The 26,897-nt window shown below is 41.5% G+C and overlaps 2 protein-coding genes across 2 annotated transcripts; both read left to right on the top strand.

Annotated features, from left to right (window-relative positions):
- Positions 1-9,595: 9,595 nt before the first annotated feature.
- Cpr14 (cuticular protein 14) lies at positions 9,596-19,727 on the top strand. The gene is made up of 4 exons (XM_077405096.1): positions 9,596-9,772; positions 15,640-15,773; positions 17,010-17,284; positions 19,286-19,727. Exons 1-4 carry the CDS (start codon positions 9,611-9,613, stop codon positions 19,288-19,290), a joined length of 576 nt encoding a protein of 191 aa, XP_077261222.1. The 5' UTR covers positions 9,596-9,610; the 3' UTR covers positions 19,291-19,727.
- Positions 19,728-22,050: 2,323 nt separating this feature from the next.
- On the top strand, positions 22,051-23,101 carry LOC143896914 (endocuticle structural glycoprotein SgAbd-8). Its single transcript, XM_077405079.1, has 2 exons — positions 22,051-22,207; positions 22,643-23,101. The coding sequence occupies exon 2, from the start codon at positions 22,644-22,646 to the stop codon at positions 23,040-23,042; it is 399 nt and encodes a 132-aa protein (XP_077261205.1). The 5' UTR covers positions 22,051-22,207; position 22,643; the 3' UTR covers positions 23,043-23,101.
- Positions 23,102-26,897: the final 3,796 nt, after the last annotated feature.

The following is a 26,897-nucleotide window of genomic DNA, read 5'->3' as shown; positions in this document are numbered from 1 at the left end:
CGACAGATTCGTTTAATTGCATTTGTTTTCTGAAATTCGGTTTACGCACCTCTCTCCGCCAAAATAAATATCCAACGATTATGTATTCGCAATTATTCGTTCGGTTGAAAATCAACAAACGCACACGTTCGTCTGCGGTAAACAAATTCCCGTAAACAAGTGCTCGCTTTAATTTAACGCGGATATGAGCAAGTAATAATGGCAGGGTCAAGTTTACTAATGAGTGTACGTGGCGTGCGATCCGCCGATGTTATTTATGAGATAATTGCTGCTTAGAGCCGAGCGAGGATGAAATATCGCTTTGTTATCCTTTCGATCGGCAGCCTAGGTCTTCAGAGCTTGATCTGTAATAATTGACAATCGCGTTTATATAACCAACCGCGTAACCGCGGCATGTATCTAAAATCTCGTAAATGATAATTGACGCAATGATGATGACTATCGCGTGATTATTTATAAGCGCGGAGCTCGCTGCTAATTATCAATTTTTCAAGTCGGCGTGTTGCCGTACGCAAATTAAGTGTACTTATGACTGGCAGATAGAAGGATAAAAATGTTAGAAAATTATAGTGGTTGGGCTTTTGAAGGATGGGAAGAATAATATAAACGAAATCACGCGATGTTTGCGATTCTCTTCCGTATGATATTGAATAATTCCCATGAAAATATTGTTTTGTGCAAAGCTACCGCGTTAGATTCCGTCTCTCTACATTCTTGTCTCGCGAAGGATTAGAAAGGAGTATGCATCAGGATTATTACTTCGAGATGCGATAAATAATATATGTCTCTCTTATGTGCTATGAATACGTACCGTAGATATAAAAAAAAAAGAAATGAAACAAGTTGCAAAATTATTCTCAGCACATTTACCTACGCGAGTTGAAAAATCGTATACTTTTCAGTTACTGACGGTTATTAACTTTGCAATTAGCTTTTTCAGGTAGACACTAGACGCTTAATTAATTAAAGTTTCGGATAAAAGTTCGGCCGACTATACGGGGGGGGGGGGACATTATGAGCGATGGAAGCAGCGAATCAAATCGTGCAGGTGTTAGAAAGGAGAAACACAAAATACATAATTCATTTGGGTGCAAAGTGCATCAGATATTTATGCCGAAGCTGTAAGCCGCGAGCAGGATATCACAAACCAGTTATTAAAAGCACTTTACGCGGCCGTACCTCTTCTCCGCTTTTCGATCAAGCCGCCACGGCGCGCGGCGGCGGATAAAGCGATGGCGATGGCGCATGTTTGTTTATTATATCTCGGCAGACATTCGTGAAATATCCGACCCGGCTCAACCCTCGCGCGGCAGGTGTACGCGACGTATACCCGAAGAATATCATCGGGGATTACGTCACTCCCCGGTAACTCGCGCGAAGGACGTTTAACGAATATCCAAGAGCGGTCAAATATAAATCGAATAAATCTGGAACGAAATGGTTTATGGGAGAGCTCCTCAACGGCCGGTTTCTCAAATTTCGCAAATTTCTCCCTTGGACCGTATTAATCTATTCCACGAGGAGTTTTATCCTAATAATAAATGCAGGCAATAAAATATGAATTAGCATCTTTACTACATGTGTGTCAGATATTTAGATTTAAAATATTTTAATTTTAATCGACTAGTTTAACATTCGCATCGTTGTAGCAAAGTTTTGTGAGAACGTACACTGAAAAAGAAGAAAATTTATTATTTGCAAGAAAATACATTTCTTTGAACTTAGTTTCCTTAATTCAAGAGGTAATCAAATAATATAGATTTAAGAAAACATTTTTCTGACTTTAAAATATTTTCTCGAATCTACCTAATACCTCATTGAATTAAGGAAACTAAATTCAAAGAAATCTATTTTCTTGCAAATAATAAATTTTTTTTTCAGCGTAGCATATATTCTTTGCGCGTTGTTCCCTTTCTGCGTTCTTAAAAGGTATTCAAACAGCTAGCACGCAGCCAACAATAAATTATCATACGAATTGGTGCATAAATAACTGTGGGAGGACTCACGCGGCTAATGCGCGATGCCTGTCTAAGCGGGTGAAATTAAGTTGGCCAACAGGTAAAATTACCGGCGCAGACTTCCACTTTTATTACGCGCTGGGTGAGAAGTGGCTTCTGCGTCGTAAAAAAGTGTTCTCAACGATCGAAACCGATGCGAGTGGTAATTGCGAGGATATTACACCGCGCTCGTCGTGAATTGCGCAACGATATTAGGCTTCTCGAGACGACAAGATTCGCCAACCGGCGCGCTTGCAAACCGGCCCGCCCATCGATGTCATCTCTCGCAACTATTTTTCTACGATTATATTATAATAATTTCGAAAGAGCATATACACATACACGCGAGAAGAGTAAAGAGAAAAAGAAATAAAGAGAAAATTTCGTCGGCTCGATCGAGCGCGTCGCGGCTTAATTCGACAAAGTTTTGCAACGCGCGCGCGCTCTCGTGTAAATATATTTCGTGTAAATTTGCCGGCTAAAATTTATTCGACGCGTTCCACCGTGAAAATCCGTTAAAGTGTCATAAGTGTCCGCGCGAGCTGCGGCGTGTCGGGCAATCGCGCCGGGGCCGGGGCTGACGTTGTATATTAAATGCAATTGCGCAAGAACCCGCGCGCGAGAAGCCGCTCCAAAGGACGCGCGCGCATTATGACACCGCGGCATGTAACGCGGCCTCTATGGTGCCCCGGCTACGTCACGCCTGCGGAGTGCCTGCGGAGTGCCTGCGGAGTGCCTGCGGTTTTGTATTACATGTAATACGCCTGCACACGATCGCCAGGGGCGTACGTCAATCGGAACCCCCGATCCCGGATCGCTCTTCTCGTCCATCCTTTTGTGGTTCGCCGAATAATATAGGTTGCTGCTGCTTCGATCCGCGACAATTTAGAATTAGCGGGAGATCAAAAAGTTCTACCTATCTCTCGCGGGTGTATATTTTAGGCGGAGATTAAATGCGTTCACCTGTGAAATAATTATTTAGATCGATCGTTTTTTGTGACAATTTTTAAGTAAAAATAGAGTCTCGAACGGTTTTGAAGGTTTTCTTTTTTTAAATCATTATTTTGCACGTTGTCAAACTTCTTTTTATTATGACAATGATTCAGATAACGCCTAGATAACGGAAATATCCGCATTACGCTGTTACAGCATTGCTGTAAGATGATGCAGTCTATAATAACGCAATCCGGCATCGACGTCTTCCCATCATCGAAGCAGGAAGCGAGCGTTCGCGGCATACATCTCGCCTCGACACCTTTGTTTAATTAATTCAATTGTCATATTACCGTTTTATCGTTTGACATTGCACAGGTAAAAAAAAAAAACGGACTTCCTGCATTCCCGCACGAACCTCTTATCTGCCGCGCGCACGTGGAAAAAACGCGTCTTTACCTCGAATTCTTTTTATTCACCCGTAATAAGGCGTTTGCGCCTTGTCACGGAAAAATTAACTGGACATGATATTACGTAGTACATATTACTATTTGTAGCCTATAGCGAAATACCGACGATCGTGCCGTTTATAACATCCTAGTTAAGGCAAGCTCGATTGCAAATTAATCGGAGAATCCATTACCGCAACTTTGAAATAAAGCAAAAGATGCATATCCTTGGCAATAATTCTTGCAAAATTCTTTACCTGTTCCCTGGTAATAATTCATACTGCCAAGGAACAAGTGAAGAATGTTTTCTGTGTGTGTTGGATATAATATTTATAAAAAATATGTCATGGAGGAAGAGAGAAAGAGAAAGAGATATCGCCAACATCACGCGCCTGTTCGTGTACCAAATATTGACGCGCCGCTCGACTGGCTCAAAATTATAAGAGCACAGTAAGGTAAATTTACCAATGCCGACTATGCCGAGACACTTAAGACCTATGTCTGAACATTTTTATCACTTTAGTTTTTAAATAAGTATAACGCGAATTAAAATCAAAGATAAAAATATAATACAAGAGAAATATTTTCATCTTTTGATTTTTTGATTTTAATCCGCGTTCACTGCAAATCCAAGTGTGTTATTTTTACACATTTTTCAAAAAAATAACACGCGTACAAATGCGTAAAAAGTGACTGCACGATTTTACACATTTAAATGTGTAAAAACAACACACTTGGATTTGCAGTATTGTAACTTACTTAAGGACTAAAATGATGAAAATGTCCAGACATCTAATACGCGTCCAGGCATTGGTATATTTACCTTACAACGATCGGATTCTCGTCACGGAGCGTGGCATATCTATCTCTGGTGCATTTTTTCCTTCGTTTGCCTCTCGGTTTTCTGAAATCCATGCCGTGACGCAAGATCAAGACGGCCACTTCATTAGGCCGATCCTGCGACACACGTGTACGTAACACGCGCGTGTGTACGCTATGTATATACCCATACGACATCCCTCGTAAATAGGTATACACGCGCGACTTACGTGACCGTCTCATCATCCTCTCAGCTGATGACTCCTCTCGATTTGCGGCACGACGACTCGACTCGTTCGCGTGTGCGCGTGTAGTCCCAACCGAGCAATTCCACGGGGGACGACGAGGCTACCACCCATCGGAATGCAAATTGTGACTTTAATGTTGCGCCGATAGTAGAGTCGACCTGAAATGTTTCAACGGTCGCGCCACAGCTGCGCGTGTTTTTTTTTTCGCGTTGGATTATGCATCTCGTCTCCTACGAGGCGCATCTCGTCTCCTACGAGGAACGCCTTTCATTTTCCCTCCATCGACATTCTTGCCAAAGTTCCCCGGCGGTCTCGCATTATAGCCGTTGGATTTTTGTGTCGCTTACACCGATATCGCGAGTTGCATATAATCTGCGGGTGAACTTGCGCGTAATTAGTAGCGTCTCTAATTTTAGTCGACCTCGGGTATCAGTTATTAAATAATTTTTATACTCTCTACGAAAATTTATTTAGGTAAGCCCCTGAAAAAATGAAAGATAATTGTATTTTAATTTTTATTAAATATGGGAACGTGAAGAAACCAGAAAGCTAAATAGTATAAGCATCTAATATATTTTTGAAGGTATAAAATAATTATTAAAGGTTTAAGAAAAAAAAATACAGACCGCAAATGTATATATTTACGAATCGAGGAGAGCGTTATTGAATTATATTTTATCCGACTACCAGTATCATTTTAACAATATTAATTATTCGCCATTGTGCATGAGATTATAAAAAAATATTTAAAATTTTAATAACCATTGGGTTATTCATGGCTAAATGGGTTACTCGGCCAGCATCGTCTCCGATTTCGAAATACGAAAATTCTGATATTATTGCAAAACAGATCTCTTATTAATTCACAATGCGTTTTAGGTTTTTGTCTCTCGACGTTGTAAATATGTATGCATATAAGAAACGTGACTCGCGAATAATCCATTTTGAAGGACCGGCACAGGTGCCCGCGGTTGACTTGACTCATACATCGCGAGCTTTATTAAATAGCGAATAGTCAAGGATCATTCTCGCGCATACCTTAATTTCCTTCGGGAGATCTCGACTTATTTCTCGTTTTCCTTACCGAGGTCCTCGACGGGATAGGAATGCCCGACGATTTAAACAGCCGGGTGATATCTTAATTAGAATTTTTCAGTGGGATTTATGTCTCAATCGTCCGCATTCCCAGCGCGCCTGCACGATTGAAATGTGTCGGCGAGGAGACCGATTGAGTACCAAAGAACAACGATTTCATTCGTTTTTGCTCATCGCCGGTTGACACCGAACGAAGATTTGATGAAACTTTTTTTCTCGAAAGCGATAGGATATCGTTGAAGCCCGCTCGCTAATCTCGCTTTGCTCGAAACGCTATGTCACGTTTACGATTTTTCTTGGTCGAAGTTGATAGATCGCTAGGTCTATTAATCTTCTAATTTCGAAAGCTCCCTTCACCTTCGTTCTTCCGTTGTGAGCCACTCGTTTTCGCCCGTGACATTCTATCCTCCGCGCGCGGACCAAGATCGTCGATGCCGATATACGACACGCGGGTCTGATAAGAACGGAGGCGGGACAATCGCCACGCGCGCGGCTCGAGAATAAATCCTTTCAGCCTTAAGGGCAGATCTTGTCCCGCATGCTCGGACAAATCGCCTTCCGAGAAGAATCGCGCGCGTTCCACGGTATAATCCCCGGCGCGATGCCGCGCGTCACACGAACGATACGACGTAAATGTCGGTGTACGGCCGTGGAGGCTCGCGAGAAAGGTTGCGTACCTATACATTCGACACGAAAGAAAAATTTAATAAAAGGGATCGCGTCGCACTAGCGTCGCGCATCCCCGTCGAGGGCTTTTCGAGGATCCACCCTCGTTCGCGGGGCGAGATGAACGACTTCGCCCCGTTCAGCTAGGCCGCCAGGCACCGCGCGAAAAAGTAAAACGCCGTTTTGCACGCCGTTAATTATTCATGCGAGATTACGAAAAAATGATAAGGGCACCGTATAGTGTACCGAGGCTAAATGCAGCGGAGGCGTTCATTGGACCACCGCGGCACTGAATGACTGGAAATTACGCAAAGCGCGCGCGGTGTTGCTGGAGGTGCCTGCTGCTTTGATGCGCCGTACATACAATATCTGCCTGTCGATTGTTTCGACGTTATACTCGCTTGTTACGTGCCATACCTGAGAAACCGATGGTTCGATGCCACTCGATACACGACCGATAAGCATCCGTAGCATTTCTCCGCGGGTACCTCGCGTCGCAGCACCGAAATTGGTGATCCCTGCGGATTCCCTGCGGATAAAATTTAGAAGAGAGTTTTCCCGGGGCTGTTGGATAAGTGAAACTCCGATATCCTAGCGTAATCTAATTTTGATAAACGCGGAAATAAAAGTATATTTCCCAACAGAATAAGAAACTTCTGTCCAATTACGTTCTCGCGCAATAAGCGACAGTTTTAAATTTAAACTTTTGTTTCCCCGTGTCACTTTCCGGTCCTGGGTCGTTACGACGCTTCCAGGAAAAAGAACCGGGCCGATACGATGTGGATTAAGTAGCGCGCGAGAAGTCGATGAGATGATCGGCGAAATTCTCGGTCCCTCGCGTCGTTACGAAAATGTCAAAAGCGAGAGCGAGAGCTCGCAAGTCTCGCTCGCAAATACTCGCGCAAACAGGTGAAAGGGGCGCGGTTATCGTACGAGCAACGTAACAAAACGCCTAATTATACGAACGATAAATGTCGGGCAGATTGCACATTTGGGAATCGAATGGCCACCCTCGCCCGGTCGCGGCTTTTCGAGACGCAGCTGAAAAGATTACGAGGAATGCGTAACGATCAGCGTAATTCGTTTCAAGGACCGGTGCGGTAAAAACGAATTGCGACGAATAAAATCGCTGGCAATTCGCAAAAATTGTAAATCACCGGACTTTTTGGAACGCCGAATGGCAAATGTCAGGGTTGAACGAACCGTTTCGGAGTCAGCGATCTCCGATTGTCATGATTGAGAGATTTACTTAATGTTTTCTATTTATAGAAAAACATTGCGAGAAAATATTGTAGCCGTAAATATTTATGTACATAAAACTTAATCTAAACAACATTTAATAAATTCAATAAATTAACAAAGTTATCTAGCTTTGATATACAAAAAAGATAGATAATTTTTTTTACATTTTATCATACAAATTTTTTTTATATATCTTGAAATATGTGATTTTTATTACAAATATTTTTTATAACAATTCTCGAAATTGTTTTTAATTTAAAACAAACAAGCAAAACGATAACACGAAATTGCTGTGAAATGATACGATCTTAATTTGATCAGTTTCGATGAATTGCTGCGCGCGCCGTTAGCAATTCTTTGCGACTTGTCGCCTCTTCTCATTGTGCTTTTCTTAATAATCCACTCACGTATTTACGATCTGGCGATAATTGTAAAAGTCGAAAGTAGCCGATAGCGATCGCAAAGGTCAACACGCGGCTCAACATTGGACGCGTTTACATTACTAGAAAAGAAACGGGAAACATTGTATATACGTAAACGACCGCATCCGTACGCGGAGCTGTGAAGATTTCGATTTCCAAGAATATTGACACGCGCGCGTTGAAGCGCGGCATGCGGTATACTGCGCAATAATCTTTTGATTTCTGCGATTCCTGAAAACGGCAAGCTGTTATTGCCGTATCTCTTTCAACACGATGATGATGTCATAAATGCGACCTCAAAAACTCAACCGTAAGACTCACGAAAAGATAAGAAATAAGATATGTATATCTACCTATATGTATATCTTAATATCTGGAAATGTTTGTTATTAATTTTAAAACATACGCACAAGGAAGATATAATTTATAACAACAACAAAAGTTAGGAAAATGTATAACACTTATATTTCTATTATTGTTGTAAAAAAAAATTACTTATACATATTTTATATATATATATTACTGTTATATAAATACTTATTTATTTTATAATATATACATATATAAAGAAAAATGTTTAAATTTATAAGAAAAAAATTTAAAATAAAATTCAAATAACAAAAGAATAGAAATAAAAAAAAAATATATATATATATATAGATGGAACATATATAATGTGTTACAGTGGCTATTATCAAAAAATTGTTTGAAATATTATATATATAATATATATATATATATATATATATAGAAACAGGTAAACACGAAATATGTCATCGCGAAGAAATATACGCGCAGACCGTGTTAGGATTATCATTTGTAGGTGGAATTCAACAAGCGGCTTATCAGCGACTAGACACGCGCGCATAAAGTATGCGCTTGCCGCGTTGCATGCATTACCCTGACGCGCTATCGCGCTACGTGTCGTGGCGTTATGAATGGCGCGAGGAAATCGCTTCCACGACGCGACGCTACGCCGATGTAGCCGTAATCGACCTAGACATTGCATCCCTACACGTATATTCCCAAGCGCAATGTACTTTGCTCCACTTCGCGGAATCGCGAATGTACATACGATCTCGTGCGCACGCCGCGAGTGAACGCGATTTCCGTTGATCGTCTCGAATCGCAGAAATGACATCGATCTACGATGAGTAGGTTGATAATAGTTGAGACGTCTAATGCATAAAATGTCAGTCTGGTTCCTTGATATTTTCGTTGTGGAAAAATTACATTCAGTTTTATTTATTATGTCTCGTAGCCAAAACAATTTTAATAACGAGTAATAATGCGCTCGTCTTTTAGGAGTTCCAAAACTGCAATGTTTCACAAATAATATACTTAAGATTATGTTTCTAAATTGTCTGTACAGACGTATTTTTTAAATTAATTTGGTTTATCTAACTGTTTAATATCTGCAGATCAATTGTTAATTAAATATATATAAAAATCACAAGTGATCGTGATTACCTTGTGTCTCGCCTTCCTTCTTCCGCGAAGAACGCGGACCGGATGTCCGATCGAGAAGCATACCGGAATCGATCTGAACCGTTCACGTGCGCGCGACACGTGGAGGGGGGCGGGAGGTGGGGATCTCGACAAGCTAGAGAAGAAGAGGGAACGTATGAAGGAGGAAGAAAGAAAAAAAAATGTGCGGAGTCTCCACTCCTGATTCATCCTAAGCATTTTTCCGAAGATGCACTGGTCAGAAGAAGTGTATTGTGAAGAGGAGGGCAGGGATGACCCCTTTCACTGCACCACGTTGGCACCGTCGCGTATATAAAGAGCCGAAGCGTCTGACGAAGAAGCACAAGTATCACCACCAACCCATCTGCATCTCAGGCAAAGCTCTTCTTCGTCGTCTCGGTGCCCGTGTGACAGAGATTATGTACACTATTAAGGTAGGCATATTACTCGCCGGAGTGCCGCGAGTTGGGTCCAATATCGTTGTTCGCGAGCGGGCCTTTCTTCGCAAGAATACGTAGAGAGTGCAAATAAGAGAGAAAGAGGAGAGGATAGAGGAAGAGAGAGATAGAGTGAAAGAGAGAGAGAGAGAGAGAATGGGAGAACATTTGCCTCGAAAATTCGCGACTCATCAATCTTACGCGGAAACGCGTTTGCGAGGTGACGTTAGGTAACGACGAATGTCAGGTCCCTCGGGCAAGCAGACGTCCCGCAGTCATGAGATTAGTTTAAGTCGGGCCAGACCGAACCAGACCAGACCAGACGCCTTCGAACTCGCACGCGATTTGTCGGCAGCGATATGGGATGACATTTTGGCGAGACGTTCAAGAGTTGCGCAAGTCTCGTTGCACATCTTTGACGTTATATGCATTCGTATAATTAACGATGCTCCCGGCAAAGCATCGTTTCGCAACCGGGTTAAACCTGCCGCGATAAGCTATCAATTATATGCTATAATTGATTGAACGTTGCCCATAGGTTTGCCTATAGGTTTGAAAATATTGCGCGTATCGTGTAATTTGTATCGCTCGGACAAAAGGATTGAACGACACGTGCGTAGTATCTGATGCTGTTTTCAAGATGACAGAAATCGGCGCGATGAATATCGAGTGTTGCATTTCTCATTCTTGTTAAAATTCGATATCTGCTCAAAACTATACGAACGGTTCAAAAAGATGCTTAAAAATTCTAAACGTTTTCCGAAGCAGTTTTTTTACTCCTCGCAAATGTGTATGTTCTTTCAATATTTTTGAAGCGAATTATCATGATGCCCAGTCAGCAATCCGTAATCTATGTAAGAAAAAAGGCGTCTCGCGTCTCGAACGATTAGTGTAGCAAGATTTCATTTCGCGTCGCACGCGAACTGCAAGTTTATCGGTAATGGAGAACGTTAAATCGCTTTTTCAGCGAATTATTATAAGAGACTATCGTATTTTCCTTTTTCTATCCGGCTCGTCGCTCGGGGGAATAAATTTAAACGATCCTCTCCGATATTCCCCGGCTCGCGCATCCGATATCAGCGGAATTTCTCACGGGAAAATCGTTCGCGGAAATGAATTGATAAACTTTGCGCGACTTCGGCAATTTTTCCGGCTCCGCGCGCTCTCGTATATTAGTAAATATGAACTACGCCGTGCGCGCTATATCAACTCCTAAAGAGCGACGTGTATCGCGCGCATATATGTCTGCGTCGTACACGAGGACGGATCGTGAGCCGGGGAGAGAAAAATTTCTTAAAACCTGAGAATCGCTGTACCGACATTCGAAAATGCGTCGTGCGTTTTATAAGTCACATTTCAGAAAACGCGTTTCTCTCTCTCTCTCTCTCTCTCTCTTGCGTCGCTACTGAAATATTATTATCTCTTCAATTTGATGATACGGGAAGTTTGTTATGGAGAGAAGCTTCTAAATTCGTTGCAACGTTTCTGTGCCTCGAGAACAGAGTCGCGAGAGTCAAAATACGTTTTCGCGGCCGCGTTCAACCGAGATACAGTAGATTATATTCTTATCCTGCATTTAACGTCTAAATTCGGCTCTGTCTAGCACGGAAATCAATATTCACCACGCGCGAAAACTAAGATTGGTATCAGACGGTCGGGATTTAATCGGACGTAGTGTAATAATAAATTAATGCTCTCGTGTAATTTTGCACATACGATCGAATTAAATGCCATTTGTCGTAACGGATTCCTCAAAAAATAAGAAAATAGATGAAAATATATTTGTCGTCGCGACAAGAGGCAACCGCGCGTACAGCTCTTTATACGGTTTCCTCATCCTTTTGCAACGTCGTCGTCGTCGCTTCTTCGCCGTCTAATTCGCGATTCCGCATTACTCCTGATGGCTCTATGTTGCTAAGGCGACTTTAATGTCCCCCCACACACACAATGGCCGCCTCTACATTATTCTACATACTCGGGAGGGTTGCTCCGTAACACTGCGCCCGGATATCGCCGGGCGAGGTAATAATAACTTCAACAGCCATTTGAGGTATACCCTTCGCGATGCGTGACGCAAGCGGCATATCCGGCGCACGCATGCCGAATAAATGTGGAATTGCGAATATAATTGCCATTGTAAACGAATGGGACACTTGACAGGCGTTATGTCACGTAACGTATACGCTTCTTGGCGACACCTTTTTCCTTACAGATGATAATTGCCGGCGCATTCTCGGAGTTTCGGTACGCGTACGCACATTAACTCGACGGTCTGTGTCGTCGAGAGAAAGAAATAACTCGGCGGACGTTTCTCGCACGGTTATCGGTGATGATGATTATTTCATAACGTTACAAAATTTATGCAAAATTAGACTATATCTTTGAATTCGAATTCCAAATACGTGTGTACTGGATACGTTTTATATTTGCCTCAGATAATTGACTTAGATTATAAAATTTTCACAGAGGTATCCGTAAAAAAATTCGCAAATTATATTCAACTCGACGACACCTTGAGATTTCTAATTGCATGCAAACAGTTTGCATATGCGATGCGTAAACATCAATATAGACGTGCAGATTCCGTCAAGGCGGATCAGCATTTAATAACGTTACGCAGCGGAAGCGTATATCCGCGTGTTCTCGCTCGCACGTATGGAGCGTCATTAAAATCGGAATTCTCAATGTCAGCTCATCGAGTATATCGATTTCCGCGGTAATCTTCAACGAAGGCGGTTTGCAGCCGCGCCGCAGAAAAATCACCGTCTCATATCTCGCTAATCATATTTCATTACCGTCCCGTAACACAATCGGCCACATCGCGAGAGATTGTTTTCAAATTACAGCATCGTCCACGCTTACGAAAGGCGAATTCTGATTACCGTCGTTACAACGTAATCAAGCACGTTGTAAAGATCAACATTGTTATTAGCAATCTCGAATATCTCGTCCCGAGGGCGAACATGAAATTCCGATCTGCTCTTCGGTTTTCGAAGAAAATCCAAGCCAAATATTTATACCAAATTTTCGCGCGCGAATGGAAGGTTCGAGAGAGGTATTTCGCTCCTCTCGAATCTGTCTTGTCGACGAGAAGGGCTCGAGCGGAATTCTATTTATAAACCGCGTTAGAGAACTTTCTTCGAGAGAACTCGATTTTCATCTTGAATTCGTTTCGCCGTACACGCCGGTATACGCATAATTTCGATTTGCCGTCGAATGATAAACGACATCGAGAGAGCCGCTATCGATGTCGCAAACGATCTCGCCGGCTAAAATCAGTCACGGCGAGGTACTTCAACGTTGGACGCGCTTCAAACGACCGTGCATTTTCCGCGCGACTTTACGTTATAGGCGGCAAGAAGCCTTTGGCCCTCCCCCCCCTTCCTTTCATAATTCGCCACGTTATTGCACGTTGCATAGAACCGGTGGTTCTCCAACACGACACGTCTTGTCATCGGACGATAATTCCTCGCCGCGTCTCGCTCTCGTCCACGGAGATTTTCCGCACTCCGTCGTTTTCTCGGTCACTTTAATATAATGATAATAATTAGCATTTTAGATAACGATTCGTTTGCCGAGTTATAACAATTACGTGAGCGCGAGGCGTGAAACAATCCCGTGGCGCGGCGTTCGCGCAACCGTTCGAAACGAAAGAGAGGAGGAGAAAAGAAGAAGAAGATGAGATAATCTCGCGGCACCTCAAGACGTAACGCGTCGTAACGATCATTAACAACGTCGACCTTCTGTCTCCCTCGAAATTACGTGTATCGAGAGGCAATTAGCGGTCTCCGGTTGGCCGGTTAACGGGAAAGCAAATGTCGATCCTCGATATGAGCACGTTTGCATAAGTAGTTTTCTCGACGAAAGTTCTCGTGGCCGCAAAAGCAGGCTCGCGCTCGCCTCGCATACTCGTCGAAAGTATCGATCTCCCTGAATTGGGGATGGAGAATGTGAAAGGATTAAGCTTCATTCTGTAAAGTTTCCGGTTAACGAGTTTAATTATCCCGCCGAGATGCTTGCAATTTAAGAGACCTCGAATTCTCAAATCTCCTTCAATCCTGACTTTTCTCGAGAAATGAGAAAAAAAAAACGCGAATTGGTTATTACTTTACAGCAGATTCGAGTGCGAACCTCCGTTACGAAAATTGCGGTGACTGAGGAGGATTTGATAACCCTTTCCCCCGCTTGTGCATTACGCTCGCGAATGCACCAGTGATTTTCTATCGGTTGATTAACGCGCGCGATGCACGAAAATCATGGACTATTGTAAATTGCACGTGACAGCTTCGTTAATCCAAAACGAGCTTTACGCGGACGGCTCTTTAATCGCTCGTTGCTCGATTAACGGGAAATCAATCGAAACGATCCTCTGATGCGCGTTTCATCGCGTGGCACTCGCCTGTGTTTAAATTGAAATTCAAAAATCTGGTTCGGCGCTGAAATCTGCAGAGCCGACTATTATTAATTGGAATTAACTGCGCGAGTTTGAAATGAACGAATCCGCGTCGAACGGGGGAGAAATGATACCTAAGCGTATGCGTGTGATAACGATTTATAGTTTACTCTATATATCTAATAGATAATAATTTTTTCGTAAATATAGTTAGTTTTAAAACTTATGCATGCAAAAGCAATAAATTTTTGAATAACATAAACAAGATAAAACATAAAACACAAGGGGTTTTATAACACTTTAATTATAAATTTACCGACGCTCGTAAGACATATACTCCTCAATTTTAAAATTTAGGGCACTTAGGCAATTTTATATAATATGTAGTTGTACATTTTTTAATTCTACGATTTTAAATTCCGATTCTAAACAGGTGAAGCAACGAAGCGACGGCGAAACAAATTGAAACAGTTGACATTTGTAACATTTGTAACACGACGATTTCTGATCTCCATGCATCTCCTCCCACCTTTTCCTACCCCGGCTGGATTGAAGCCTCTCTGATGAAGTTCGTGAATGAATTAAATTATACGTTCACTCCGCGCGTTTATGAGAAAAACGGGCGCGTTGCTCGGCACCACTTTCGTCCTGTCATTACACGCCGTATTTCATAATGTCATTTGCAACTGACGTAACCGCGCCGTGCAGTTTCTAAGCATTATCGTCCTCGGCAATATCGTGCCCTTTGCAACCGTGCCCCGCGCACGTATATACAACACGGCCGACCTATTTCGCGTGTACTTTCACGAATTCTATGAATATTCGAGCACACGAGCCGAAAGGTTTTGCGATGTCGAGGACCGACGTGCCATTGTCCCCGTTTATTCTCAAGCGAAACGCGCAAACTCGAGCGATTCGATCTTGACTATTGTCGATCAGTTTCGTGACTTTCGGGAAATTCGAAGGGACCTGCGAGAGATTTCGCGGACTAATCGAATTGCTGGACGCGACCGGTAATCGAACGGATCGCGACTTCTTTTTTTCTCTCGGTCGTCATTTTTGTCTTTTGTCCTCGTGAAAATCCCACGATTTTCGTTGCGGCAACGCGTCATGATTGTGAGCGCGACCGCGGGAATTACTCGTTCGATGCGATAATAAAACCATGCGCCTCTCGTGTTCACGCTCTGGCCCATCAGCATTGGGGCATTAAAGCGACGTTACGCGCGCGACTATGACGCGGCAGTGTGGTAACAGTAGATTTTCTATGCTCGCAAATCGCGATAAGTTCAAATTCCATGAGTTCCAGCTGCGACTTTTGACGCAGCTTTATTGCGCTCACATATGCGCCTGCAAACAATGCGATTTTCTCTAAAATTTTGTCACAATGTCCCATCCTACAATTCAATAATTTTTATTCTACTAGTTCGTAGAGTATTATTGGACAATCGATACATAAAATAATTGTTGACAGGTGTTGGTGGCGGTCGTACTTTGTACGACAGGTACATTGAGCGCACCCCAAAGACCGTCAAGTGGCGCGGATAAGGATGCGGTAATTACATCTCAGCAACTCGAAGTCAACTTCGATGGCAATTATATCAACAAGTAGGTTACGATGTCGATATATATATATATATATATAGTATATTTTTAATATATGTAATTTAATGCAGCTTTAATAAATCTCGCGTTCAAACGCTTTTGATCAAGCACTGTCTGAGAATCGTTTCAAAAATAGAATGCTCCCTTAATTACTTAAAAGAGATAATGCTCCATTTAATTGAGCGCGAAGCAAACACCGCGAGATAATGAACGGTATCTCGTTAAAAACTTTTTCCTCCATTATTCAAGAAATTATGTCATCGTCGACGAATCCGCTGTCATTAGCGAAGCAGTGATTTCGCGAAAAATACCTTTGTAACGTGATCATTCCGCGCGACCCACGCGGACATACATATCCTTTTCGCCTACCAATCGTACACGAGGAAGACAATCGATACGGAGATGGTCGGCAGGTATCTGCATGCATCAGGTACCTGGATATATGGCACCGGTTTATCGGCGCGGCTGCCAATTGTCGCCCACGACAATCTGCCTTCTGCATAACTCCATTGTCATGCGCGAGTGGGAGTATTCGCTACTGTGCCGAGGACTCCTCCGACCGTGTCTATTCTCTTTCTTTAGTACCATCTAATACCATCCGAGGCCGCGTGACGCCCCTATGAATCCGTAAATTGCGGGTGCATTCATCAATCGATCGCTTAAACGATCGTCGATTACAGAAGAATTCGGTTTGTTCTCGTCTGTCACTCTGATTGAGTTGCCAAGCTATATAAATTGCATTCGTGGAATATCTTGTTTTAATAGTAAAAATATACACTTCGATAGAGTGTGTAAAAAGATCATTTTTTAAATATAAATAAAATTTTTTATATATTATTTTTATAATAATAATTATTTTATTAAATTAATATGTTATTATAACATATTAAACTTTTCTAATCTTTGTGTATATTAAAATATTTTAATACAATAAAATATCTTAAATGACATGTTTTACTAATGTATGTTACGTATTTACTTATTTTTTGAAATTAAATTTTATAGAATTAATATTTATTTTTAAAAATTGTATATAGTTATATATCGCGAAGAACAATGAAGAATCTTATAGATTTGTATTTCTATATCTTTTTTGCTTTTTAAACTATTTTTTTCCATTTCTTTATTTAAATTTCTCACGAGAGAGAGCAATAGGATGGAAGATTCGTATTATGTCGATAATTAAAAAGATTTCCCTGATGTTGTTATCGCTGTGTCACGTGTTCGCCTATCCCGCAGCTTCGAGACGAGCAATGGGATCAGCCATCAGGAATCGGGCCAGCCGAAACAAGTGGAGCAAGAGACGCCGGTAGTCTCGCAGGGCTCGGACTCGTACGTAGCTCCGGACGGCCAACAGGTCAGCATCACGTGGTTAGCGGACGAGAACGGTTTCCAGGTTCAGGGCTCCCACCTCCCCACGGCGCCGCCCATCCCGCCGGAGATCCAAAGGGCGCTCGAATGGAACGCCGCTCATCCCGAGGAGGACGACGGCGGTCAGAGACCACCGGGACGAGGTGAGACTCGATGAATAATGAAATATCAATTAATTAATGGAAAGTTCCAAACTTGTGCGTTCGCGTCTCACGTACTATTATACGATTTACGCAAGTAGTACATATTCGTCGATGTCTCGGCTTTAACGTTAAAAACGCACTTCGAGACTCATGAACATTAAAAAATTTACACGCAGAAATAGTATTAGGCTACTAAGACATATCATGACGATCTTGTGTTTCTCTTTGTATTATTAAACAAAAAATTTTTTTCTTAACATTCAATTAATATATTTGACAATAAACGGCTAAACGCGCGCGGGAACTTTTAGAAAATTAGTGTAACCAAGTTGTATTTATTTTCAAAAGCGAAGACGAAACATTTTTGACCGATGTACGAGAAATATTCGAGATCATAAAACATGCTCGCGTGTCATCGTACAAAATTTATCGCGAGCTTGGGGACACAATTAAGGGGGGAGGGGGATTAATAATCAAGTGCGCGACTTCAAAAGGCACGGTGTTTGAAACAGCGTTTCTACCCCTCGAGGGATATCGCTTGCGTGACCGCATGGCGCTGCGCGATAGAAATGAAGTTTCTTTGTGTCCCGAACGGAGGTTTAATTAATTTCGTAATTGGAAGAAGCGCCTCCGTCTGGAATGGACGATTAAACCGCGCGTGGTTTTTCCCTTTCCCGTCGCTCGCCGGGCGAAATTCCGTCGTGCGATTCTTCTGCGTAACGGCAAACGGTTGACCGACATAACCGAATTACCGCACGGCGGAAGACACACGACTTCCGGGGGATAAGCCGGGCGGCAAAAAAAAAAACAGTCCGCGACAGATCCTCTGCCGCGAAATTGATTTACGTCGGGCGATCCCGATCGTCGTTTCCTCTCCCGCAACTCGTTTTGATCAAGCAGCCATTTAAATTTCCCTGTGCGTCAAGCGACGCCTCGTCCTCTGTGTTTCCGACAAACAGCGGGGGGGGGGCGGGAGAGGGGTAAATCAGTTTACTCAATCGCAGTTCGGCGGCCGGCAGTAGCTCACCGAGACTCGCTGCGGCATCGTTTAATTCACTTTGGTCCCGAACTCGAAATTGAAATTGGCCCGAATACGGACGCACCGGTGAACCGAAAATATCTTTGTGGCGACCGAGCACCGGGAACGAAAACAATTTCGGCGCACGTTAACCGCTTTTACGGAGTAAAATCCGGTTACTCCGATTACGGGCGATACGTGTCGTTGATGCCCGAAAGACTTCCATATTTCGTCGATAAATAAAAGTCCCCTCTGGAATCAGAGATCCTGATACGCGAAGCGCGAAACGAATATTTTTTTAGAATAGCGCGCGTATTAAAAGTTACGTATAATCGCGGGTGCCCCTCTATATAAACTTAATTTTCCTCTCGCTTCCACTATATACGTATATGTGCCTTATGTCCATTTCTACCAATGTAGATTAACTTTAATCTCGGTTCAACTTACGTTTTATCTTTTTCTAATTCTCAGAACTAGAAAGTTAATCGTTTAAGTTAAACCAAGATTAAAGTTAATCTGCATTGCAGCATTGACGGAAACATTAGGTATACTTTAACTTCCGTATTTATTAACTTCTTTTAAAGTTATACGTCTTATGCCCATTTCTGCCAATGTAGATTAACTTTAATCTCGGTTTAACTTACTTTTTATCTTTTTCTTATTCTTAAAATTAGAAATTCTACCTCTAAGAATAAGAAGAAGATAAGAAGTAAGTTATAAACCGAGATTAAAGTTAATTTACACTTTTAGAAATGGACGTTAGAGATACTCTTTATGTCGTCGATTTATAGTTTACCAAAATACATTCCACGTAGTCCGTTTGTATTGTGCTCTCACGTATTTCTCTGTCCGCACGTACACAGGATACACATAATAAAGTGTCTACCTACCTGTAACTATGTTACCGTACTATACCGAGTCTCCGTTAAATATTTCAGGCGCCGTTCCCTCCTCACGCTCACGGTCTCTCCCTTCTGTTGCAGGTTAATCAGCCCAACTTTACCTCAAACGTGACCTGATTCCGAGCCAGCTTGCCATGGACAGAACCGACCCCGAGCTTTCGAAACGCAAACACATAAAAATAAATAATAGTGTGGTATATTAATCTAGGATACAAACGTAACACGAAGACAAGGCATGAGACACCGATATATAATAAGCCATGTACTCCCGAGATGATTCTTTATCTTATCTTGTATAGATGAAAAAAAAAAAAAAAATAAAGCGCACTGTTCGAGCAGTTTCACCGAGGGAGAGAGATGCCCGTGCCCCCGATGCACGCGCGCCGCCTCCGCACGCAAGAAACGAGGAACGACACGCGCGTGCGAATCGTTTAACGCGTGCGTCGAACGTTAATAGTATATATGTATACTTAACTTGTGATTTTTGTATATAAATAAAAGCGTTTTGCCCAAGTTGGAAATATCTCATTGTAACTACTGTTGCTTCACCTCTATATATCTTCCACCGCCTCCCCGTTTCTTTTCTGCCAGAACAACACTACCGACGTCACCAGTATATAATTCAATTAAACTCAAACTATTTCTTCAAATATTTTTTTATATTTATTTAACAGATTGCGATAAAATATTTGAATTTTATATTACTCTCTAAAACTTTATTTCTTTTTTACTATCTTATATTAAAACTTTTCCCGTATTCTCTTACGGATTTATTTTTTTGTTATTTATCATAGTCTGGAAGTAAAGTTTGTAAAGACGCTCGAGAAAGAAAATGGCGTAAGCGCTTAAAATAGTTTGTGAGCCACTTTTGATCAGAGCTTGTTCTCGAGTCTGTTATTTCTGATATCGGCCATTTAGAATTGCGTGCGCGCGGGTAATTTTACGAGAACGCGGAGGAGAGGCCCTCGCTTTACATGTGCTTCACATTGGCCGTAAAACGACATAAGTATAAGCAAATGTTAAACAATGGGCGAAGCACGCGCGCGCGCGCGCGCGTGTTTTACGCCGTAAAAGTGTTTCCTCTTTGTGTCGCTCGCTCTCGAGCCGCAGAAAGGTTAAAAACTGCGAGTACGTCTTCGGCATCGCGTCGTTATTATGCAATTTTGCCTCGTGCAGATTTTCAATCTGCCCATCCTCCAGGAGTGAATGTTGCATCGTCGCGCACGCGCGCGCTTGGCATATCTGCCAGCGAGCCTCATATTCCAACAATGAGTGTTAAATAAAAAGACTGATAACTCGCATCGCGCGGTACTATTATATTGCAAAGAGTGTCGCGAGAAATCTCCGGCTTCGATTTTAACGATCCTTCTGCGAAATATCGCTACGAGATGCGTATCCTGTTACGGGTATCAGGTACATTTATGGCAACTGACAAGGTAATTCAATAGTGAGTAATGAAACTGCATTACGCAAGCGATCGAAGAAAACCGCTAAAATGAAACGTCCAATAAACGTGACATAATTCTTTCTGTGCGATAATACATCGCATTTACCTACACTATTTCGATAACGAATAGCTGTTTCGACTATCTCGCTTTCGTTGAGCTTGTGTGTTTTTCGTCGTAACTCGGTATGCGCGGCTCATATTTACATAATTCATATACATTCTTACGTAAAAATCTAATAAACTGTATCAAATATTATAATTACATTTTGTTTTTAATGTTCAACATTACAAACTACAAACCATCTTGATTATTGCAGAAGCTATTTCCAATTATCTTCTTATATATATAAGATTGATTAATTTTAAATAAAGAATAAATAATTAATAATATTTCTCACAAAATTACTTATTGTAATATTTTATTTCGAATCAATTAGAAGGATCAATTCAAATTGAGAATTGATGAGCAATTTTAAAGTAGCTCTCCAAATATATTCTTTGCCGTTCCAAATAATCTATATAAAATTTGTCTGAAAAATTTATTTGTCTGAAAAACTTGTCGCATCCTCATAAATATTAACTTTAAAATTGAGATTCAATTTCTATACATTTTTCTCGATTTTCTTTATTTTTAGAAAAAGGCAAAAAATCGAAAAAAAAATGTGAATTGTCTTTAAATTAATATTTCCGAAAACAACAATAAATGTGCGAGAAGCATATTTCAATAAATGCGCGAATGAACTGTTAAGAAATGGGAGCGGCAGTATATCACTTGATTAACGCTTAATAAAAGGCGTGGTTATAAAAAGAATATAAATGACCGCAAAAAAGCTGGATGTATACGAAAATTGCAACAAAAGGACTCGCATAGGGATAAACGATGAGCTAACGACCCATCGTATGTCGCAGCTGTCGGGCGTTAACGATAAAAAATCATCCGAGCGCGATGCACATCGATCGCGAAAGGAATCCCGAGGAAAAACGATTGGATATACAACGTACGTTTCAAAGGTTAAAACACTACGTGCATTTGCAACGTACTTGAACTCCATTTATGCATCTTTGTATGGAAACGCGCGCGAAACAATTGCGACATGTTATAAACTTTTTCTAATTAATCAGAAAGTTATAAAGTTTAAAGGAAATTTTGAAAATTTTCATTGTAATCGCACGTAAGATTTCGCTCGTGTAACGTCTCTTTTCTTGCTGAAACCCAAAAAAATAATCGTCGCGTTTGAAACATTAATGGTAGCAAGTAATAAAGTAATGATAAACGAGGCAATGACAAAATCGCAGCGACAGAAGCGCAGAACTTTTCCAATTCCGACTCGCGATATGACGTCTTATGGAATACAAAAGCGCGGGTATAAAAGGCTTACGGGTTTTCTTTTGCGGTGCGCAGCGGTCTATAATAAAGGTTCGAACCGGTATCATCGTGGCATTTGAAGCAATACGCCGATAGCACAGGGCACTGCTATCTATAAAAGGAGGACGCGGTGGATAAATGCTCGTCAGTAGTACCGTGCACGCAATATCTGGAAAACGAAGCAGTTGAGGTAAGAGTCGCGCAGAAATCCGCCTCTGTCAGTCAAATCTCAAACGGCGCTATTGCAATTGCTCTTATGCATCGCTTTTTTGTAATAATTATTTCAGAAGCTTCAACAAAAGTTTCGAAATTGTTTGCAATGCACTTCTCATTTACGATTTTAAATTACACCTGTACACAGCTATTACAAAAAAATTCAATATGTTAAATAAATACGGGATAAACGAAAGTCTTAAATCTTCGCGCAAATCACAAATTTATAATTTTCTTTATTTCCGCGATGTTACATTTATAAATTTTTTCTATTGTTTCATGAATTTTGTTTAGAAAGTGGTATAAGTTGAACTTTATAATAGAAATTTTAATACCGATTTACACGCGCGCAACGTCAGATCCATGCACGAGCGTTATACGAATCCTTAATCTATCTTCGATCCTACCCCAGGATGAATCCGCATTTAATTATCCTGCTGAGCCTGGCGGCAGTAATATCGGCGGCAAATGAGCCGATAGCCATCGTCAGGCAAGAGCAGGACATCAGCCCGGACGGTAGCTACTTCCTGAGATGGGAGAGCGCCAACGGGATTACTTTCGAGGAGCAGGGCGTCCAGAAGAATTCTGGCCAGAAGGACAAGGAGGCTGAGGAGGTACGCGGCTCGGCGTCGTGGACCGCGCCCGACGGGCAAAAAATTAATCTTGGCTGGCTGGCAGATGAGAATGGCGCCGTTTTTCAAGGGGCGCATCTGCCGACCCCGCCGCCCCCGCCGGAAATTCCGCCCGCCATTCAGCGTGCCCTCGACTGGATAGCCGCTCACCCTTCCCAGGAGGATAGAAACAAAGTGTAACTGACGCACCTCTCGGCTACAGACACGTTGAAAGATCATGTACTGCGTATGCTTAGCTTTCGACATCGAATGTAAAAAGACAAGTTCGTATAAAAATTTCGTATACCGAAGGAAGATTTAATTCCTCGTCCCGATTTCTCGTCGACGTCGTTTCGTGTTATATTCTGTTTTAAGTGTATCCAACGTGCAATCAATTACGATAATTGTGATATTGAATTGTGTTTGGGATAAATGCGATATTGAAAGATTTTATTATAGGGAGATAGACTCAGTTATAAAATCATTAAAATTGATAACAGCTTGTTTAATGTGTATTATGAGATCATTAGAGAAATAAACGCCAATTGTGTCAATTATATTATTGGAAAATATCGTGTTGTCATGTTTACTTCAATTCGCAATTATTCCAGTTAATTATAATTTAAACAATTCTATTAATCCGATTAATCATAGATATATAACAGATATACAGAGAAATGGAGAGAGTTATTGATTTTAAGAGCAGAAATCTTGTAAGTTAATAAAAAAACCTCAGATATATTCCCATATATTCAGAAATATAAAAATCTACAAGTCCAATGCAAATTTATCCATTTACTTCGAATGTGCCTAAAAGAAATTATCATACGATATGAAAACATTCTAGATCCGTATATAATCGGGTATTTATTTTTAAGGATCTTTCTTTTAAATACATCATTGCCTCTCGACATCGGAGGCACTTTTCTTAATAGTTAAACAATTGTCGGGCGAACAAATGTTTGTCCATTCGCGACGTACAGCCGCTTTCTTCACCTACTTTGTTAAAGAATTCGCAAAAATATTCCGAGAGCGGCTACTTGATGTGGAGACTAGCAAACTCACTCAAGTTGAATGTGGACAGACGGTTGTGCGGTAATAGAAAAATCGGGGTCAAAAATGGTCATTGCGGTGAAGGAGGAAGATAGAGATTGTTATGTAAGCGAATGATAGCGAGAGTTCTCGCTGTCGCACTGTCGACTACGCTCTGTCTTCTCGAAACTGGAGATAATGTAGCAAGACAGTTCAAGCAACAGGGTAATTACGCTAATGGTAAAATGTGCATTATGTTTTAACATTAGCTTAGTTAAGTTGTTATATACGTTTTCGTATATAATGACTTACTTAGTTCTTATATATATTTACGTCCCAATAATTTGAAAATTTAATATTGTTATAAAATGTAAGAGTAAATTAAATTAATAATTGAATCAACAAGAAATTCGAAAAATGCTAAGAAATGTCTCTCTGTTTAGCCTAACATTATTTAATTAATAAATAATGTACACAATTTACACATCATGCACGTATTGTATTACAGCAATTATGCAATAATTGGTGCCCCGCACTACTAGGTGCTCACCTAGGTCAAACGTGCGAATATAAATAGACTAATCAATTTCTTTTCTTCAATCTTTTCGTTCTTTAATTTAGTTCTTCTTTATTTTTAGTTTGTTCCCTGCCTCGTTTTTAATTTAAAATAAATGATAGACGTCAAAGTGAACGCGCACGCGTAAACAAACACGAACTGCTCGTTCTGCGGAAATATTCACGTACGCCAATTATAACGTTAAATTGTTTACGGAGGTGCACACATATATATGTATGTGTTTCGCTCGCGCGCCACCGCGTTTAATTTGATAATTAATACCAAGCGATCGCTTCATAATTCGGTTATAAATTCCGCGAATCATGTTTCTTGATTGCGGCAGCAATTTCGATTCGACGGCACGATCATAATCGGTATTTGTTGAATCGCGAGCGCAAATAAGACTGCGATAGATGGGATTAATCGAGGCCGGATAATCGAATTTATGGGTACTATTAATAAACATTATGAGTCGCCGGGCGATATCATCGCCGATGTATCGCCGATACGCGCATCCTAATGCGCGTTCAGATTAATATTTTGACAAATGCGAAATTGTTATAATATTTGTAAATTATAGCGGCATCGGCACCGCGATAGCGTACCGGCAGATACGTTTTCTGCCAAGTATATAAATGTACTACGTGACGCGTACACCGGAAGAGACACGCTTTGGCACACTTTCTCTAACCGCGGATAATAAAGCCGCGTGCTGCAAGAAGAATGCTGTTGCGCTGAGACAGTGCAATAAGTAAACATTTAAATAATTTTCTTCGAGCAATTCAAATAATTTCAACTTACGGAACATTTATATAAGATTTGCCATTTTTGCGAGATTTTCTTATTTGGTTCAAAATTTGTATCTTTGCGGATATAGGAAATATGGCTTTTTATCAAATTTTGAGTGATATATAAGGTTTATACCAACGATTTCTTGGTCGAAGAAAACTGCACTTTTGGGAAAAATGAATTTGAAGCTTGTATACAATTTGTTTTCTCTTTCCCTCTCTCTATGGGAATAAACTTTGAAAGATTCAGCAACGCGCGAGCTTGCGCCGGGAAGATTTATATAAGTTGCTGTTACGTGATGCCGCAACAAATTTAGAACACGACTCACGTCGTGCTAAACGGCAATACATGACGAATGTCGCGGCGCCTGCGGTGAAAGTTCAATGAGTGAACGCCGCTAGGTATATAATCAGTTCCGGTTTCTCCACCCTCGCAAAGCTGTCAACGTTAATGTGTCGAATCGGGACGACCCTAGACGACCTTTTGGAAAGTCCCCCGGATAGATGACTATGGCCTGCGAAAACGACACATTGCCCGAAGATTATCTGCGATATCACCGTGACGTGTTAATTCTCGATATCAGGGAAGTGCGGAGTATCGCGTATTCGATCATTAGAGAGAGAGAGAGAGAGAGAGAGGAGAGATGAAAGCGGAGAGAAAAGAAACGCGTTAGCACTGATTTCTATCTCCCGTGTCTTAGAAGTGACATGGAGTGACAGCTTTGGAGATTCGCTCGCTCTGTGTACGTCGTTCCTCTTCGGACGGCAGATCTCTTTGTGCTCGATCGTCAGTAATAGCGTAAATCACGGGATGGGATAAAAAGAGTCATGAGTGGAGAATGTGTCAGAGCTAATTTGTATTTGTCATGTGCTAGCGTGGAATGACCGCTCGCCTCGATCTTCCGTGCCATCCGCCCGCCCGCCCACCGCGTAGGAGAGGAATATTTTTATTAACCCCTGACTACCACAGGTCGCGGGACTCACCTGAGCGCCATGTCGTCATAAAGAAATATTAAAAAATATTAGTTCAGACTGCTGTCACGAAATTGCTCACGTAAATTGTAGCGCTGTGCGTGTCTACAAATTGAGATTTATCCCTATGTATGCAACAAATATCTTACTCGAGCTTCATGTCATGGCAGGCTTGTATAAGAAATAAATTTAATTAGATTGTTACCCGGTAGTGCCATGAATACGTGAGTCTAAACTCTCATTGCACCAGGCGAACGTAATCGAAGTTCGCTTGCGATCCCCATATGACGCGCGTTACATAAAGCGCCACGTCTTTTGTCCACTCCACGTGATTGATTAATGATAGCGAGCAAGGTCCGCTGTAATAAAGACGCGCGCAGCAGCTGTGTTTACAGCGGTGTAATATCTTAGTAATAGTCGCGCGACTTTCTATCGTAAATCAGGCCGACGTAATTGCGATGGCCCGACGTCTACTATATATCCGGCGCGTATACTGTAATATGAGTGATTGTTGATGCTTGAATACGGGATTCACACAGGTCCACCTTTAACCGCGCGTCGAACTGCAAATTCCGGAAGTAACCGACGCGAGCAAACTGAAGAGTATCTTCGATCAAGGATTAATCCAATCAAGGATTAACTTTGTTATACGCGTGTATTAGGGAAGTAAATTAATTCTTAATTCGCAGAGAACGGAGATGGCGGAAA

This window comes from Temnothorax americanus, unplaced genomic scaffold (assembly GCF_048541705.1).
Source record: "Temnothorax americanus isolate GAGA-0224 unplaced genomic scaffold, ASM4854170v1 Scaffold2, whole genome shotgun sequence".
Classification (NCBI taxonomy): Eukaryota; Metazoa; Arthropoda; class Insecta; order Hymenoptera; family Formicidae; genus Temnothorax; species Temnothorax americanus.
This window is presented reverse-complemented; position numbering and strand designations above follow the sequence as displayed.